This window comes from Chrysemys picta, chromosome 4, assembly GCF_011386835.1.
Source record: "Chrysemys picta bellii isolate R12L10 chromosome 4, ASM1138683v2, whole genome shotgun sequence".
Taxonomy (NCBI): domain Eukaryota; kingdom Metazoa; phylum Chordata; order Testudines; family Emydidae; genus Chrysemys; species Chrysemys picta.
This window is the reverse complement of record NC_088794.1, coordinates 31490297-31510609: the sequence shown is the minus strand read 5'-3', so window position 1 is coordinate 31510609 and position 20313 is coordinate 31490297. Positions and strand designations below refer to the sequence as shown.

At 38.9% G+C, this 20313-nt stretch overlaps 1 protein-coding gene across 2 annotated transcripts in view; it reads left to right on the top strand.

Annotated features, from left to right (window-relative positions):
* PHRF1 (PHD and ring finger domains 1) overlaps positions 1-20313 on the top strand; it is a 42466-nt gene that overhangs the window by 2600 nt on the left and 19553 nt on the right. The window contains exons 2-10 of one of the 2 annotated variants that reach the window (XM_024111427.3): positions 6089-6203; positions 6616-6735; positions 8962-9200; positions 9544-9627; positions 10775-10899; positions 13203-13303; positions 13822-13994; positions 17959-18088; positions 18472-18596. In XM_024111427.3, the coding sequence (XP_023967195.2) occupies positions 6113-6203; positions 6616-6735; positions 8962-9200; positions 9544-9627; positions 10775-10899; positions 13203-13303; positions 13822-13994; positions 17959-18088; positions 18472-18596 (1188 nt within the window). In that variant the 5' untranslated portion in view covers positions 6089-6112. Of the gene's footprint in view, positions 1-6088; positions 6204-6615; positions 6736-8961; positions 9201-9543; positions 9628-10774; positions 10900-13202; positions 13304-13821; positions 13995-15271; positions 15953-17958; positions 18089-18471; positions 18597-20313 lie in introns of those variants that run through there. The other variant, XM_042862141.2, reaches the window with a different exon arrangement.

The following is a 20313-nucleotide window of genomic DNA, read 5'->3' as shown; positions in this document are numbered from 1 at the left end:
CTAAACAATACTGAGACTGCAATCTTTAGTCAAGATTCAAGTCTTGTGATACATGCACTGATTGCCTTTTCTCATGCTGAAAGATGGCGAAGAAGTGGGATGTAGCCCATGAAAGCTTATGCTCAAATAAATTTGTTAGTCTCTAAGGTGCCACAAGTACTCCTGTTCTTTCTGTCACTGGAAGCCTCTTTAGGCCAGATATTAAAACCCAAGTCAGATGTTTATGGAGAGATTTGAAATAGTCTCAGATTCCTCATTTTGCAGGAAGAGGTGTCACATTTTTTGCAGTTATGGGTTCTGGGACGCTAGGAAGTTGATTATGTTGTTCTGCATCATTCCTTACAGTTATTTAAAATATAGTAAAGGCTTTGGTTGCATGGTTCTAATTCCTAATTTGTGGGCTGCCTGGAATAAAGATTTAGACCTATTGTGCTGGTTCTAAAGTTTTGTTGCAAATTCCAACATTACGTATAATGTATGTGAAATGTATAGCAGTAAACTGTAGAGGAATTATTGCGTTATTGCTAACCCAAAGCTTATCTAGTGTGTCTAAGACTATTCTTTTTTTGAGTCAATTTAACTTCTTGTTGCTTTACATTCAGGATATCATGGTGGTTGTCAACCTGTGTATCTCTAGCCTTTTTCTCAACCTCATGAGGTTTGATCTTTATAACTTTTATGTGTGTTTTAGTTACTGCAGCTTCTGAAACCTGAATCACATCCAGTGATTTTCTGATGTCGACATTAAGTGGGAACTGCACAATTTCAGTAGTATGAAACCCAAATAAAATAGACATTTCCTGGTTAGTGAAGTCTGGAAGTTACTTGCTGAGTCTTTAGGAGATTTAAGTTTAGTTGTAGGTGTTCTCTGGTGTATATCTTTCCAATTACTGTCAACAAAACAAGTGGTCAAAATAATGGAATTGAAAACCTCAAAGATATGAGAAAATCTAACTGATTTCTGCTTTTTTGTCTTGAGAGTCTCTGCAATCCAGAATGCTTCTGCAAGTAGACTAAAAGAAATCTGTTTTCATTTTTTAAAATGAATGGTACACCTAAAGACTTCTCAAAGTACCCAACATAAGATGACAGTGCCGTTGGATTAAAATGTTGATTTATAAAAATGTCAGGGTCTTGGGTAATTTTTTAAAAATGATCTATTGTATCTCTTTCCCCCCAAAACAAGTTAATTCAACATTTAATTTTTTGTTCCTTCAGAGAACCTCTTGCAAGTACAAATTTGAAAATCGTTTTTTAATTATTTGATAATTAAATGTAAATGATTTAAAACTCTGTTTCCATATTGAGACTAATAAATAACTTTCACTGTAAAATGTGGGGTTATCATGTATATTATGGTCGACCTCTCACTGTGCTGTGCACACACACCCACAGAAGACAGTCTCTGCTCTGAGTTCACAGTTTATAAAGATGAAGACAGTAGACGAGTGAGGGAAAGGATCAACATACAAGCAGTGATCTGGGCAACTGGCATTTACTTATTGTTTTATATATAAATGTTTTATTAAGATGTTGCAGAGCTCATCTTTTTTATTTTTTTTACAGATATTTTAATGTTTTTTGGGGGTTTGTGTGAGATTATTTCCAGGGCTTGTCTTAAATTGCTGTACATAAGATGTGTATTCAAGTTCTGTGAATGGTGCGTAAACTATATGCACAACATTTTTTATGAATTTGAAGTGAATAGTTACACTCTTCCCTCTCTTAGCTTTAATTTTTTGGATGAGACATTTGTTGGGATTGAAGGTAAGGGGAAGAATGGTGGGAAGGGGTTGGGAGAGTATGATGGGACTATGTAAAGAGGGAGGGAATTCATAGTGGGAGAAGAGGAGAATAAGGCACAATGAACAGGTGTAGTGAGATTGAGTAACTGAGGAGGTGGACAGGATGCAAGTGGACCAACACTTAGTGGCAAGACACATGGAAGCAGAAAACAACGTTCAGAGTGTGAGAGTTAGGTGACTATCAGGAGGCTGTGAAGGGCTCTTTGGGTGTGCTGTGGTGGTGGATGGATGGATGCTGAGGGCTCTGACTAAGCTTCCCCAGCTTCTGCCTTACTCCACAAAGTCTGCTAGTGCCTCTCCGCCATAACCTGCGAGTGTGGTATTGCAGTACGGCTGCTTCCCAGAAAAGAGACCATTATTTCTGGCAGCATATTTAATTTTGAGGGTCTGGACAATGTTAAATTAGTCTTCACTGGTGGCCCAAATTTGCACCCACATCTCCAGTTGTGAAAGGCTAACATATGTAAATGCACAAATGATATACTCCAGATCTGGTGACTTAAAAAAAGATCATCTTGCTCTAAAAGTGGCTCGTCTCAGGCTCAGTGGGACTGAATTCCAGAAACAATGGGCTTGAGCCATTGAGAATATACTGCTTCTTAAAGGCATTGAGTCGTCATCAGTTTTTCTGTTAAAGGGCAACTGTCGAGTATGATTTTGTTTTTTGTGAACTCCGTTGTTTGCTTTTTTTAGAAACTAGAATCTATTTTAGCTTCAGTTTGTCACCTTCTATTTGCAAAGGCTGTGTCTTCCCCCTTCTCTATCCCAAATTTCTCATGGAGCAAACGCCTATGTGAAGTTTTCTTTTGTGGGGCTTGATTTTTGTGTTCTTTATGAATGCAAACTTCCCATTAACTTAATTGAGTGTTCTGAGTACTGTATGTGGCAAATGCAGAACGGGGCCTTGGTCATAACTGTCATCAGTTATATCAGCTAGGTTTTTGGAGTAACAGTGGCTAATTTGTGCTGCATTTGTACTTCATGGATACCTTTCATTGGAGAAGAAGAGCAAAAATATTATACAAATTAGATAGTACTAGTGGTTATGTCATTCCAAAGCAACAGAATGAATGAATACATGTACATTTGAAATCATGAAGACATCTACTTGACCATTCCTTAGAACTATCACTAAATGTCTGATTCTTACTCTTCCAGTTCACTTCTTGTCTGATATATATATTGTAAAAGCTTCATGAGGATATTCAAGTTCATTTGTAAGCCGTGGGACAGAGAAAAGATGCAAAAAGAACAGGAGTACTTGTGGCACCTTAGCGACTAACAAATTTATTTGAGCATAAGCTTTTGTGGGCTACAGCCTACTTCATCGGATGCATAGAATGGAACATACAGTAAGAAGATATTATACATACAGAGAACATGAAAAGGTGGAAGTAGGCATGCCAACTGTAAGAGGCTAATTAATTAGGAGAAGCTATTGTCAGCAGGGGAGAAAAACTTTTGAAGTGATGATCAAGATGGCCCATTTCGGACAGTTGACACAAAGGTGTGAGGATACTTTAACTTGGGGAAATAGATTAAATTAGTGTAATGAAAGGATGGAAGCTCATGCTGTAAAGAGAGTGGGGAAAGGAGAGAAGGTGAACTTCATGATAAAGCTGAATTTTAGATATGGATTCCGTAACTTTCACTTTTTCTTAAAATTTTGGACCTCTGATAGTTTGGAAATTGTGTAAAAGGGTGAATGTGGATGATAACAGTCAACAGACAGAGGAAAATACACCCAATCTATGTTGGTGCAACATTAAGATGGAAAATTAAAATAAAAGGTCAGGAAGTACAAATATTAAGGTTCTTACAGTGATGTGAACTTGGTCACATTGCTGGTCCTGTGTATTTTGTGATGATACATGTAACAATAATAGAAATATTAACTAAATACCAAGTTGGGCTATATAAATTTAATAAGAATTTCTAAAAAATTTAATCACCTCAGCAATGTAGCCTGACTAAAGTTGCTCTAAGAAACTTGGCTTTGGAATTTTCCAACTTTACCACAATATTATGGTTGTATAGTTAGTGCAACTAGTGTAGCATTTAATTATATTTTATATAATGGAGTTGACTCATTTTAAATACATAAATATGCACTGCTGAAACTTGAAAAACTGATAATGGAAACTAGCAGATTTAAGGTGCTTCTTATCCTTTCAGTTACATCACATTGTGATTGACTTTAGCTGAAAGTGATTCAGTCTTCATCAAATGTAAATGTTTTTTAATCACTCCTGTTACTAAGTCAGCTAGAAGCTTAACCCTGTACCCAGGATAGATTCCCATTGAAGTCAATGGAACTTTTGACTGAGGATACACTTTTTGCTTTTTTCACTTAACATTAAAGAGTGCTTTTACAGTTTAGTCTTATGGGTTAGTGAAACCTGCATTTTTAAGGCAGTTAATTTAGTGCAGGGTTATGCTACATGGCTTCAAAAGGAAATGACTGAGGCCTTGGCTACACTTGGGGATTCACAGCGCTGCCGAGTGTAGTCGCGCCGCCAGCGCTGCGAGAGCTCCACTTCTCTGAGGGGAATAGCTTGCAGCGCTGCGAGTGAGCGTGCAGCGCTGCAGGCGCTGATTACACTGGCGCTTTACAGCGCTGCGCTCGCGCGGGGTGTGTGTGTGTTTTCACACCCCTGAGAGCAGCAAGTTGCAGCGCTGTACAGCGCCAGTGTAGCCAAGGCCTGAGTGAAGATGTGTAATTCAGGGCACATCATGAGCATTTGCATAAAACATACAGTGCTATGATGTTTCAGAGCTTATTTTAGATCTATTATATGCAGTGTGAAGGTGGAAGGAAGGGAGAATGAGGCAACTAATTAGAACCTCATTATCACATTCATAAGAGAATGTCTATATCCCTTCTCTGAAGAAAGCCTCTAGGAATCCTGACATAAAACACATGTCTTTTTAAACAAGATTTCTGTAAGCAAGCCAGAGATTAACATATTTAATTGCACAGTAATCTTTGTTTCTTAGTTTGTATTAGTAGCATGTGGAGTAAAAGCAATGGCTTGATTGTCATTAATTATGGATTTGGATCATGGCACATCACTCAGCGTTTGTCAGTTTATTACCAGCCTCTACTGACCCACAACAATTAATTTTAGTTACATTAATGTGCACTAAACCATGTCTCCTTGTTTCTTTGAAAGATTGGTCATGGGATCTGTGATTTTTTTGTTTTGTTTGTTTGTTACACCTCATTATGGAGCTGTGCAAGGAAAAGACTTATTTAGACTATCTGAAACACAATGTTCTTTTGCCTGGTTTTTTGATTTGGAACAAATATTGAGATTGTGCTTTGGTACTTTAATAGATTCTTTTCAATTAGTCCTTGAATGCTGCTGAGAATTGGAATTTATGTACTCGTGTACAAGGATTGGGTTCCCTTCAAAGGATACAGTGAGCTGTAGACTCTGATATCTGTAACTTCCTCTATAAATGGTCCACTCAGTGTCCTTGACATTCGCAAATTGACTTCTTGCCACTCCGAACTTTTAACAACCAAGGAAGCAAAAAATCCTTTACAGATGTGGCTCTTGGATATAACATGGGATACTCTCTTTTCACTGTTTTTGTTCTCGCTGGTCCAAACGAAGAAATTTTGAATTGTAAGTGTAAACCAAACTTGAGAAAAAGCTGCATCTATTTAGCTCATCACAACATTCTAAAACTTTACTTGACAAAATATGGTTCTCTGGGGATCATCTGAAATGAATTGGAAAACAAAGTTTCTAATTACATTTTGTATCCTTGAGTCTAGTGGGCGTGGCCACTTTAAGTAAGTTACTAGTTTGGGAGCCCAGTGTAAAGCCAATTTCCAGCTTACATAAGTGATAAGTAAACAAAGAAAAATTGTTTTTAAGGAGTAACAATTGAAGTGTTCAATATTTTGCTTTAATATTAGTCTTATATTGGGATCCTATGGTGCTGTCAGAAATGCCACTTCTCAGCAAGAGGGATGTCAGGTGCAGGATTGAAAAATTTAACTACAAATTTGGGAACAAATTTTACATTCTTCTGACCCATAATGTGTCTCTCTGAAAATTGGAACAAGTTACACATTTTAAGTGAAAAAGCCAAAATGCAAATCACTCAAGCATGATATGCATTTTATCAAACATCGTCTACAATGTATATACCTCTCTAGATTCACTGTTTCTCATTGTGTGCTGAGCAAAAAAATTATTATGCTTATTCAAACAGTGAGCTGTCAAACTTTTTGGAACTTGTGTTTTACTTGAATCTTTTTTTTTTTTCAGGGAGCTGATTCCCAATGCCCTGCAATGGATGATGACAGTCAGGACGAACTGATAAACAAGAATGCTGCACTAGGCAAAGGCAAAAGATCAAATTTAGTGCTCCTAAGTGAAGCAGGTATCTCAAACCACTCTCTGTACTTGTATACTTCCTGTTTTAGGTTTTAAACAGTGTTTGCCTATCCAAATAAGTAGTATTTATAGATAAATATCTGTTATGAGGGAGAAAAGACTTAAATCTTTGTGCCATCTCATAAGTTCTGTGCCTCCTGCTGTTGGCTTCTTTACACTACTAGCTAATTAAACGCTGAACAGTGCCATCACAGCTTGATAATAAATGGTACTCAAAAAAGTGCTGCAAAAAGCACCTTGGAAATCTGTTATTTCAGCTTCTATATGGATTTGCCCGCAACAGGATTTCTGATACGTGCTTGGCTATCCCACATACTTTTTATTTGCAGTATATGCTTATTGAAGGGTCATGTGCAAAGTAGATGCAATTAGTGTTTTCCCTTTTGTCATTTTAAAAGAAAGCAACGATGGAAATAGTGGGGATTCAGAAGACGATACAGGAAGTGAGGAAGAAGATGGCACTGATGAAGATGGGGGTGAGGAGGATGAGGAAGAAGGTGAAGATGAAGATTTAGAAGGTGAGTCTGTTAAACATGTTTGTGTGTGTTTGTTTGCTTCAAATGTTTTTGATGGCTGGAAGAAAGAAACTGGGGTTATAGCTTTCCTTCCAAAAAGTAGCAACAAAATGTAAATCCGATGTTTATAACTATTTTCATGATTCTTTAAAAGAGGAGTCTAAACATTTTTGGTCCTTGTGTTTGGCTAAAATGCTCATATTTTAAGATGATAAAGTAGAATTTAGTGACTGTTTCCCTTCCTTCAACTGCATCTTGATAAGAAATGGACTTGAGACACTCTTACACATGCCATATAAATAGATGTTTTTTATTTATTAAATATTCTATGACACTTATCACCATAGTATGTTAGTAATACTGTAGTATTAGCACCTGCTAATTATTCAAAAGTGTTGTGTTTTTTCCCCAATTCATTTTTAATTTCTATTCAAATGTAATTTCCTTGTTGGCAAAATGATGTTATGGAGGGTGAAGACCCTGTGACGGGTTGGATCATAGAAACCCCCTTGGGAGCTGCCACCCGATGTGCAAAGACTACCCCTGCTTCTGTTTTCCCTGCCAGCTCAGGACTCCAGCACCCTGTCTTGCTGAGCCAGACACACCCGTCGGCTCCAACACAGACCCAGGGTCTGAATAACTTGCCCCAAAGCTGCAGGTTTACCTGAAAACAGCTCACAGAAGTGTGCTTGTCTTTAGCACTCAGATGCCCAACTCCCAATGGGGTCTAAACCCAGATAAATCAGTTTTACTCTTAAATTGTTCGCCCTCTATAACACTGATAGAGAGATATGCACAGTTGTTTGCTCCCCCAGGTATTAATACGTACTCTGAGTAAATTACTAAATAAAAAGTGATTTTATTAAATACAGACAGTAGGATTTAAGTGGTTTCAAGTAGTAACAGACAGAAGAAAGTCACCAAGCAAAATAAAATAAAATGCGCAAATGTATGCCTAATCAAACTGAATACAGATAATTTCCTCACCAGTTCCAGAGTGCTCCCTTTTACAGGCTAATCTCCTTTTAGCCTGGGTCCAGCAATCACTCACACCCCCTGTAGTTACTGTCTTTTGTTTCAGTCTCCTTCAAGTATCCTGGGGGGGTGGAGAGGCTCCTTCTTTAGCCAGCTGAAGACAAAATGGAGGGGTCTCCCACGGGTTTAAATAGCCTCTTGTGGGTGGGGACCCCCTTCCTCCCTCCTATGCAAAGTCCAGCTCCAAGATGGAGTTTTGGAGTCACCTGGGCAAGTCACATGTCCCTGCATGACTCAGTCTTTACAGGCCGACGCCATTGTCCACATGGTATCTTGCATGTCTCCAGGAAGACTTCTCATGTGGATTGGAGCATTCCAAGATGCATTGTTCTCCAAGTGTTTCCTGATCAGGTACTTAACCTGGCGAATTCCTTCCTAAAGAAGCTGACCAAATGCCTCCCAAAGCTTACTTAGAAACCAAGCAAGCATACAGTCCATATTCTTAACCTCAAGTAGAAAATGATATATATATATATATATATATATATAATGTGTACAAATAGGATGAATAGATATAGTAGACCATAACCTTTACAGAGATATGTTACCTGGCACAGGCAGCACAAAACATATTCCAGTTATGTCATACATTTATAAGCACCCCCTCCCCATAAAGCCTTATGGGGTGCACTGTCACAGACCCCATGCTTTTTTTTTTTTTTTTTTTTTTGGGAGGGTGAGTGGCTCTGCACTTTAACGAGACTTTAATGTCTCTGGTGGGACACCCAAAATCACTAGTCGCTTCAGAAAAATCTTGCTCCTATTCTGGAATGATTGGGAATATCTGGCTGTGCTCTATACCCTCTACAGCTCCTATGAAAAAGTGAATGAATACTTGTTTTGAAAATTATGCAGAAATGGCACCAACCTGATTTATACTATTTCACCACCACCAGAGATATACTTCTTATTTTGTTGTCTCTCCTTTTAATCTTCTGCCAGACTAATCACAACTCTGATTACCAACAGATTTAAAGAGCATCCTTGTTTTTTTTTTTTTTTAAAGGAATATCTAGTGTTTAATAAAGTGGAGGGGAAAAAGAGGGAGAAAAATCAAGGTAGCTTGTGATAAAAGGATTGTGCTTACCCTTCCCTCCCAAAAGCATCCGCTCGATCAGGATTCTTTCTGGTTTAGTATTTTCCCATGCTGCAACCCTGCAGTACATTAAAGCTATTTTTTTTCTGATTCTCAAGATTCTGAAGATGAGGAGGAAGATGATGACTATGCTGAAGAGGAAGAAATGGAATCTGCTGTTGGGGAAACAACCGTTTCTCCGAAAACAACGCTACAGACAAATGGAGGGGACATTTCTTCTGATGATGATGCTGAAAACTGCCCCATCTGCCTCAACACCTTTAGGAATCAGGCTGTTGGAACTCCTGAGAGCTGTGCCCATTACTTCTGCTTGGACTGTATAGTGGAGTGGTCTAAAGTACGTCCTTTTTCTCTGTTCTTGTTCTTTTATCCAAGATAGTGTGTTAAGCTTTCACACCTGTCTGTCTTCTGATCAGCCTGCAGTAATATCTTAGTAAAGATCTATTGAGTTGTGGTAAGGAAATCAGCAAGTAGTTGGAATATTCAAATCCATTTTCCTAAGATTCTTGAGATTTCTTGAGATTTAATCGAGAGCAATGATGGCAAGATGACAAAGTGCTTCTGCTCCACAGACTCTTGGTAATTGAAAACAGCCCTTTTAAAACTGATTTGAGTTGAGAACTCTGCTTATGACCCTTGCTGATGGGACAGGTACTAAATTTTGTTGTTTTTCCTTCTAGAATGCCAATTCCTGTCCAGTGGATCGAATCCTCTTTAAATATATTTGCATTCGGGTGCGATTCGGTGGTGGAATCTTAAAAAAGGTAGGCCGTCTACTAACCTTCAAAAAACTAAAGTCAATGTAACCAGAAAATACTTATCCAGAGATTTGTTTCTCTCATACAATTTATTTAATATTCAGTTATTATACGGATTACCTCTATCCTAATTTGATCACTTTTTCAGGAAAGTTTGTTTTTAGCTTTTTAAAATCTATCTATATCTATACTACTCATGGTACATCACAAAGTGTGGTGCCTTATTTAAGTCAGAAGGAATGGGAATATAGTATGTTTAACTTTCATAACTACCTATTTTTCAAAATAGGAATTAAATTGTAAACTCTTTTGGGCAGAGACCATCTTTGTCTAAGTAGAAAGTGCCTAGAACTGTGTGCATGTTGCTGTAATATAAATAGGAATAAACCCTGGTTAAATGTATGTGGAGAGATAAGGCATCTTCTCATTAGCACTGTTTTGTACTGGTAAATAGATGTTCAAAAGGAGATGACGGATCAGATATTGGAGTCTCAATTCCTAGCATCAGAGCTTCAATGTATTGATAACTTCTAATAATCTGTGGTCTTGATGAGTTAGCATTGTCCATTTTTCTTTAACATGTTAATCAGCATACTGTCTGTCTTGAAGACACAACCTCTCTTAGAATTCTGGGGATCTGGTGGCATCTTATCATAAGATAGTTTATGTATTTCTACTTTGTTACTACCATGTTTCCTATTTATTTTAATCATATCTGTTTCTGTTAAGTTAATTTGAAATAATCAACTCATAGTGCTACTTTCATAACTACTAGGGGTGTTTCTTTGTGGCATCCCACTAATGTCAAGGAAGTCAGAAGCATCTAAATCTGAAATTTTCTTAGTTATACATCTCTTGGGCCTTTCTCATCTCCGTCTTATTCAGAATTTTGACCTAAGTTATTGATTTAAATGGCAGTTTTCTATTGCTGATGATATCCAGTCAAACCTACTACAAATAAGGAAGATGGATGATGGAAGTTGTAGCACTTACCTCATAAATGATCATGTTCTAGATACTTTTAATAAAATGGAGGTTCTGTTAGGGTAGAACAGGCGGTCACTGTAGCAGTGAACTACTATTGTTGCTGATGTAACAGGGTGGATAAAAAGAATAGAAGCTTCTACTTAAAATGTGAAACTCTCTTGTTTAGATTCCTGTTGAGAATACAAAACCTCAGGATGGTGATAGCGGGGAGGATGATCCAACCTTTTGTGAGGTGTGTGGCAGAAGTGACAGAGAAGACCGCCTGCTGCTGTGTGATGGCTGTGATGCAGGGTAAGAAGGGTTGACGGCCTGAGTTAGTTTGTTTGCGGTCACAAAGGTCTCCCTCTGAGGGAGTGAAGTGGTTATAATTCACAGCTGTTTTTCAGTACACTGAATCTTTGTGGGCTACCATTCATAACAAGGTGATTATTATCGTGGGAGAGGAAAAGGGTCTATTTACCTTTCTCCTCGCTCTCTTCTTGTTTTTCCTTAATTAGAATAAGCAAAGGGTAGTATCTTTAAGGCAATTTAAAAAACACTCTTATTTTAAATATTTGAATACAGACAGCTGCATCAAGGTACTTAAATATAGCTTGTGGCTAAAGTCTCATGCAAGGATTTAAAGCTGTTACACCATTTATATCAACCTTGCAAAACTGTTCATTGAAATTTTAACAAATTGAATGGATATCAGTAAGTATAGCTTTGTTTGTGCCTTCACAATCTATAGTCCCAAGGGAATTTAAACATTCATTCATGGTTGGTATTGGGAGGTAGAAACTGTAAGGTCAGGCATATTGCTGAAACACTGAACAAATATAGGAAATATTTATAAACTAAAGAACTCCTAACAAAATAAGATTTGATAAGTAGAACTCTTAACTTAACTCAAGTTCTTACTTGTGCAAGTCTGTCCTCACTTTCTGTGTTCTGATTTTTTTTTAAGTGACAGTTTCAGCTAATCAGTGTTGTTGTGGCCATGTTGGTCCCAGGGTATTAGAGAGACAACTCACCAATGGAAATTGGTCCAATAAAAATAAGTTTCTCTCCTAGAAATATCTGTTCTTTGCAAAACTACAACTTTCTCAGTGCTTTGTTCTCAGAAAGTGCTTTTCATCTCTTCTAGCTCTCTTGTAGGACTCTGTGGCTAGGATAAGTCCTAAAGAAACCTAGGATTATTTTCTTCAAATTTTAAGTCTCCTAACTTCTAAGATTACCTGTGTCTCAGTGATCTGAAACAGGAACAATAATTATATTTCCCATTTTTGTTCATCGTTCACCCTTTATAGCTTGTAACCACATATATAGGGTCATCCTTCTCTTTTAATGGAGAAAGTGTCACATGCTCCAGGAAAACAGGTCCAGATTTTCTGCATGTGTAGGAATTGCATGAGGGCTTTCCTTTGTGGCAAAAAGCATCAATTATAGAAACATACTAATATGATAATTGATATTGGCTTAAATCTGTGCTGGAAAGAGCCACTAATACAATGTTTAACCTGAGGCATGGAACTCAGTCCAAGCATTTAGCTTTTTAGGTTGGGTAATTCACTGGAGAAAATCCATTTAAAACTGATTATGTCTTGTAGCCATGTAGTTTGAGTAGAAGCTGCTTCAAAGGATTAAACACTTTACTGACAATCCTGACTTTAGCTAATGCTATGCTCTCTTGTATTGACGGTGTTGAAAATGGAATAGAATCAATAAAAGGAACAGAATTGCATAATCCTAAAAAGCTTGATGATACAGCTTCTGTTGACTACAGTTGGTGAGACAATTTGATCTAGTAATTCAAATCACTAGACAAATAACATTTTAAAATATTTATTATGGAACGAGCATTATCCCATTTTTTGTAAAAAATTGAACTGGACATATGCACCTCTGTATAATGTTATGTGGAGGACTGCAAACTTGGGCCCCTTATATATGGGTGAACCTTTGAGAGCATGTGAAGCTCCTAGCCTGGGCAGTTATACAAGGTTATGGTATTGTGGAAAACTTCAGCAGACATTAGTCGTCTGAGTGATGCCTGGATTATATTTGATATATGGGGCTTGTATTCAAAACTACACGATCTAAGAAGCAGATCCAGTCTGTGATGTATGGCAAAGTAAAGATTTCAACAGTACCACTTTTTTTAATCCTTGGAAACCAGCATTATTTCACGCTAACGTCTGTTTTACCCTTTCCACTGCTTTTAATTTCTCCAGAGCACTTTGAAGATTTTTTTCCTGCTCTGTATTTGCTATCTCTTTCTGTGAATTTGATCCCAGTCACAACAAACACCCAACAAAACACGAAGCAACCATCGGGGGTGCAGAATTTTCTGAGGCTTGGAGCTTTAAGTGGTTAAAGGAACTTCTAGAAATCCTGCAAGAATCCATGACACTTGTATAAGTATCAGGAAGCATTATTGCTTGGAAACTAATAGAAGCAGCTCCATAGACCGCAGTTTAGGGCAGTGGTTCTTAAAGAATTATTAGATATCTGTTTGCGTATGAGATGACTACCTTGGATGGAATTTAAAAAAAAAGAAGCTTTTTTTCTTTCAGTGTTGATAAGAATCTCATTGTGTGTTGCTCTTGTATTAGATACCACATGGAATGCCTTAATCCACCTCTGAGTGAGGTACCTGTGGATGAATGGTTCTGTCCAGCATGTGCACCAGCTAATGCTGCTGTTGCTGCTGCTGGTAAGTATTTTGATCAAATCACACTTTTTACCCTGACTCGGATCATGGAAAACAGCTGTTCTTTAAAGAGATGCTGTTCAGTTGTTTAGGCCCCAGATTCGACACCTTCCCCCCCCCCCCGATTGTTTTGGTGGGCAGCCTCTTTTGGGCTCATTGACTAGGAAAGCAGTGTTTGTATATTAAGATTTTATTCAGGGATCGTAAGCTACAGTGTGTTGACTTGGAAGTGGGTCTATTGCCAGCCCTAGCCTGGCTGGGAACGACAGGGTAGAAGCAACTCTTCTCAATGCCCCCAGCAAATCATCTAGCTAGCTGAAGGAGTGACATTATCTGGCTCTGGATATTTTTGTGCTGCCTTCCTTGCCAAAGGGTCAGTTTGCTGTGATGTAGGGTGTGTGTGTGTGTATGTCTGGTGCAGAAAACAGAATGAGTATCTTGATTTAGATTCTATAGTAAAACTTTCAACTCTTGAAGGAATATATACTGACAAGTGACCCAGAGGGCTTTTTCCTTTTCAGAGACAGATCATGTGAGTGAAGAAGAGGTTGCTGCCCTCATAGCTGATGTCACCCCTACCACTAGTAGGCTACGTCTTAATGTCCGAACTCGAGCAATAGCCAGGACTCGGCAGAGCGAACGAGTTAGGGCAACAGTGAACAGAAACCGAATAACAACTGCACAGCAAATTCAGGTATTGGGAAGTGTACAGTTAACTTAGAAATATGAACTTAAAATTTTAAATCAAGTCTCTGAAAGACGCTCTTAAGAGAGTTAAAACAAGCCCACTCATTACTAGCTCAGCAGGCTTGAATTGCAATTAAATTCTGATTGTCCAGGATTAAATGATTGCATTCTGGTAAATTGGGAGTTATTACACAACCAGTTGTGCAATGTGTGAGCAAATTGTATAGATGCAAAATTGATTTGAAAAGTGCACTAATTTGCATATCTCTCTGGAGACCTGCATTTTAATACTTGAGTCACAAGTGGAATTGAATTTACCATCCTGAATCCCCAGAGGATATTAGTCCACAGTGCAAAGTGCTCCCACAGTTGTACAAAACTGTTAGCTTTTTCTTCCATGGTCATGATTGGAATAACTAGGGTCCTCCAGATGAGAGCTACTGAAGTTCATTGAAAACCCAGGACGCTCTTGTATATGCTTTAAGCTAATGCTGTTAGGGCTTCACTTGCATAAACCTGAAAACTCTTAATTCATGCCCCAACCTGTCATGGCTTATAGACTGTTCAGAAGTTGTATCCATGACTAGTGGTATATCTTGGGGTTCTTTTTAATGGTTTCAGACACTTAATTTTTCAGTAATGCTATATGAAGTTATCCCTTCCCTTTTGTTTGCTGGAAGTACAGGAAAACTGGCAAGTTGCAAAACCATCTGTGTTTCAGTTGTTAAAAATATCGAAGTTGCAACCAAAACATTCTCTACATACTTGCAAAGCTGCAAGTTTTGTCAAGTCAAATTCTACAGAGACAGTCAAACATAGATAAGAGAGAAGACAGTAGAAGGAAGAAGAAGAAAAAGAACAGGTTTGTTTTCATAGTCCAGTGGCGGGTGAGTGGGTGGTGATTGTCAGTTTGAGGTTGGTGTCAGTTTAAGTGATGCGCAAAGTGTCTAATCATCCTGAGGTCTGGTTTGGAAAAAAAAAAACTGGATCAGAGGTGAGGTCCCTGTTGGATGATGCTTCTCTTCCCACCCTCCCATCCCCCCAATGGTTAAAGTTGGCAATCAAACAAGTTGGTAAAACAAAATCTAGATGAAACCTGAGAAAAGCCATGGCCTGATGCTCAATAGCCTTGATACCTATAATTAGGAACAAAAAATAAATAAAAACAAAGTAGAGACCTAAAGAAGCAACAAAATGACAAAAGCAGAACGAAAGACCAAGACTTTCCCTTCTAAGTTACTCAGTCTAAGATTCTGTGTCTCGGTTTCCCGTGGGCTGAGAAGTATATCAGACTGTTAATCACTGTCCTTTCAAAGTTTTCCAGTAGTGCATCTAATCCAAACAATCCTATTTAAAAACAGATCTTGAACAAACTCAAAGCAATCTGAAATATAGCAACAAGTCATCAAAACAAAGTACAAACAAGGTTCCAGCATGCATTGGGTCCTTCTTAAGTTAAATGATTTTAGGACTTCCCCAAAGAGCCCTAATAAGCCTTAAATTTGTTAGTCTCTTTTTTGGAGGTAGGTCACTTCAGATGGTACGTTGAACCCAACTCCTCACTCCCAATATTCAGCCCCCCAAATTTAAAAAGGATCAATAACACAGTAAAAATCCCACAAATTGTTGGATGCACTTTTGAAAAATATAGGTGAAAGCAGTTGGTAGATGTTGTTCCTTTTCTCACTTTAGATGCTAACTGCTTAATACAGTTACACTAGAAAAGTGTCTTGAAATCAAAGGTTTTGCAGGGTAACTGCTAGTGCTTTATTACTGTCTCTCCATACCTGTTGTTTTATAAATACAGTGTGTAGCTGTCTCCCTGCAGATGAGAGAGGTGGTGCACGGGGACTTAATCGTTGCATAGTAGTGCAAGACTGGGTGCCAAGTACTTCCTGTTCAAGAAACCATTCCGAGCTCCACTTCTCCAATCTGCAGAGATGATTACAAACTTTCCCTAGAAAGGTATTATTGCTCGCTTCATTTTTAAAAAAAAAGCACACCTCTCTTACTCTAGTTGACACTTAGATTTGACCCGAGAGCACAAGTAAAAATCCAATAGCTAAGATAAGCTCTTCTGCTGTGCCCTTTGGCACATACAGAAGGGTGTTGATTTCAGATTCTCAGATACCTTTGGTATTTGGAGAGGCAGAAACTTCACTGTGTAATTCATGCATTATTCCAGATATACCTGGTATGGTTAAAATCTGCAATGTTCAGGTATCCCCTATTCCTCTCCCCTCCCATCCCCCCAACAGAAAATGTTCGTGTGTGGCACAGGTTGGCACCCACAGAGCTTAAAATGCAGTTCTGCCCTAATGAATACCTTTTGAAGAAAAAGTTTTGTAGGGTGTGTTTGACATTTAAAGTGTTCATTGGGCTTCAATGCTAACACCACATTGAGATGAAATTTCTTCTGTCAGCTATAGTTTATATTAATTTCACATTTTGTTTCTTACTTTACAACCATAAAACACTTCTAAAGCAGTTTTTCTGTAAATTATATGCTATGTATAGGAGTTTATAGGTAAGTCATTTTTTGTAAGTTTATATATTTTATATAAATATATACAAAATGTAATAGGCTGATACATTGTGAGCATTACTCTAAAGAAGTGCGATAATATCTCTTATACTACATTTATGGTGGTTTGAAATTGCTTTTCCCCTTGAACTCCCAATGTAATATGTGGTGTAGAGGTGGCTTTCATAAAACCATAGCACTTAACCAAACTGGTTAGGTTAGAGCAGTAGTTCTCAACCTTTCCAGACTACTGTACCTCTGAAGCCGAAGCCCCGCTGCTTGGGGCAGAAGCGTGTAACTTAGCTTCATGGAGCTCCCTGTGGCGTGGTTGCCACCCCCTAACACTAGCCCTGCACTTGCCACTCCCCTAAACCTCTTCCGCCACCCCCATGTTAAGAAACACTGATCTAGATGAGTTGATGTACCCCGGGAACACATCTGAGTACCCCCAATGGCCCTGGTTGAGAGAACTACTGGGTTAGAGTATGTTGTTGTTTACCTTTTTACAAAAAGGTAATGACAGTTGTGCTACCACTGGACAATCAAGGGAGCTCTCTGTTCTCCTCTGGATGATCAAAGTTTGGGTATGTCTACACAACCCACCCCCTTCCTGGGCTTCAGAGCCTGAGCTCCAGCCCGAGTCACAGCTTCAGAGTGCTGTCTATACAGCTATTTTTAGAGCACTAGTGCGAGCCCCACTAGCCAGCGTCTGTCAACCCAGGTTGGGAGTTGGCTTAAAAAGGCTGTGTAGACATATCCTTCCCGTCCTGAGTTTCGCACTTCAACTCAGGATCTTCAGGAGCTGGATCTTGGAGGTGGGTGCACACCTCTTGTGCAAGGGAAAAGGGACTTGAGCCATGAAATAGTAGTTTCTGCTTATTGTGAGGAAGTGACACTGAAGAGGAGTCTCTCTCTTATCCTTAAGCTCAGCTCCAGGATGTTGGTGTTGAGATTTGCCGCCTTTGGTATGTCTGTGGGGTTTTTAAGGGGAAAATGTAGCCTGAAAAGTGAGGAAGCTAAGATCTTGGGCCCCACACTGCCTTGACTTTGCTTTCATTTTTGGTCAGTATGGATTAGTCCTGCTTTGGGAGAAGCCAGTGGACAGTTGTGTGGGTTTGGGGAGGTTTCACAGTGACAGTGGGTATGAGATTCTCTCACCAGAATAAAGCATTGGAGTAAAAATGTCCCTGGCTTCAAACATTGAGGTAGATTTAAAAAGCCATGGCAGTTTTCACTTGAGTTGCAGCATGTGCTGGTGACACAAGTGACTTAATTTTAAAGGTGAACCATTTCTTGTTGACAGCCTGATTCATGGTGGTCGGGGAAAAGCGAACTTTGGTTCTGGATCACAAATCCCTTTTTAAACAAGTGCAACAAAACTATCTCAAACTTTTGTTGCTCGTTTATGGTATGTATAACTTACGTGATTTCTTGTTCTGAAATGCAGCATGTGCCACGGTATCTGATGTCTTCTCTTCTTGATGAAACAATTGAGGCAGTTGCAGCAGGGCTAAGCACAGCAGTATATCAGCGACCTCTGACACCGCGAGCTCCAACCAGGCAGAAAAGAAAAACAGGTAAGGGGATCAGAACCCTTCCAGGATTCCTTGTCTACAAAATAAAAAGTTTGAGCGAACAAAGTATGAGACAAACTGAAAACAGTACAGCAGATATGTTTGCGTGCCTCCATGGAACTGCATGATTACATCACTCTAACGCTTTTAAAGAGAACTTGTATTCAGTTAAAAAACAGTGACACATTGAAACCAAGCTTTTATATCCCTACCCTTCCAACTGCACTATTTAATTCCAGTTTAGGATCCTTTGCAGCACATCACAGCTTTTTCTTTTGTAAACTTGTTTGTAGTCTGTAGGGAAACTTCGCAGGTTAGTGTGTGTATGTGTGTGTACACACAGTTCTGCTCTTCAGTTAAATACTTTGCTATGCTTGTCTCTTCAGGTAGAAAGAAGAAAGCAGGCAAAAAAAGAACTCAGACAAAGTCTTCTGTTGGAAAAAAGAGTTCAGGGACACGGATCAAGAGACGTAAGCGTCGAGTAAAGAGGAGAAAGGGGAAGAAGATACGAGTAAGTTCAGATGTTAGTTTATGCTGGTATAAAAAATCTCTGCCATTATTTTAATTTCTCTGGTGTAACACTGTTACTCTGCTATGAACTATCACACACTAAATACATTGTCATAATGGCAGCAAGCATGACTTGAATACAGGCGAATTATGTACAATGTATATAATATAGTCCTAGGACAGTGGTTCCCAAAGTTTAACAACCTGTGAACCCCCTTTCACTAACATGTCAAGTCTCACGAACCCCCTCCTAAAAATGAATATTTCCAGGGATTTTCTCGTTTACCTGAGTATAAATTATAAAAGCAGTGATCTTGGAAATATAAAATGTTTTTATGACATGCTTATTACACACTATTTATTATTAAGTGTCCCTGGCCTCTGTTTGCCAGAAGCTGGGAATGAGCAAAAGGGGATGGATCACTTGATGATTACCTGTTCTGTTCATTCCCTCTGGAGCACCTGGCACTGGCCACTGTTGGAAGACAGGATACTGGGCTAGATGGACCCTTGCTCTGACCCAGTAGGGCCATTCTTATGTTCTTATTTATCATTACAGTATTTTTATTACATTATGAAAATGGCAACACTCTTCCAAGATCTCACTTTCATAGCTTCTATCACTTTGAATAAGCCTGTTATAAGACAAGGCTCCTATGTTTCATCAAGGAGTATCAGATGTGAAACAGCATGAAGGTATTTAAGAAGCCAACTCAAAAAGTTCCTCCTACACAAGCATTCAGGTCTTGAGCAGTCCAGACAAACGACGTACACATTACAACAAAGCTTAAACTTGTTCGTCATAATAATTTTAAAAACAATACTAGCTGCCTATTTAATTTTAAAAACAGCAAAAAATATCCACCTCCCTTTCTATTTCTTATAAGGAGTCTTGAAGTTTAAATCTCCTCAGTGTGATAGACATGCTTGCTTTGATCCTCTTAGCTCTTGGAAGTCCAGGGGCTCCAGGCTGCTGGCCCCGTGCTGCCCAGGATCCCTAGGGACAGCTCTGTCCACCATTAGGGAATTTTTTTCCAAGAACCCCCTGTTACATTTTGTGAACCCCCAGGGGTTCTCAAACCCCAGTTTGGGAACCACTGTCCTAGGAGAATGCTACTTAACAGAGAAGCTTTTTTTTTTCATCTATTTACTACTCAATACTGTCTTCAGTAAATTTAGAACATAAGAGTGGCCATACTGGGTCAGGCCAAAGGTCCATCTAGCCCAATATCCTGTCTTCTGACAGTGGCCAATGCCAGGTGCCCCAGAGGAGATGAACAGGTAATCATCAAATGATCTATCCCCTGTCGCCCATTCCCAGCTTCTGGCAAACAGAGGCTAGGGACACCATTCCTGCCCATCCTGGCTAATAGCCATTGATGGACCTATCCTGCATGAATTTATCTAGTTCTTTTTTGAATCCTGTTATAGTCTTGGCCTTCACAACATCCTCTGGCACAGTCTGCCTGGGACTTAACTATCTTGAGTAGTTTTGTATCGTCTGCAAATTTTGCCACCTCACTGTTTACCCCTTTTTCCAGATCATTTATGAATATGTTGAATAGGACTGGTCCCAGTACAGACTCCTGGGGGACACCACTATTTACCTCTCTCCATTCTGAAAACTTATTCCTACCCTTTGTTTCCTATCTTTTAACCAGTTACCAGTCCCTCTTATTCCATGACCACTTAATGTTGAGAGTGCTAGTGTGCCTACT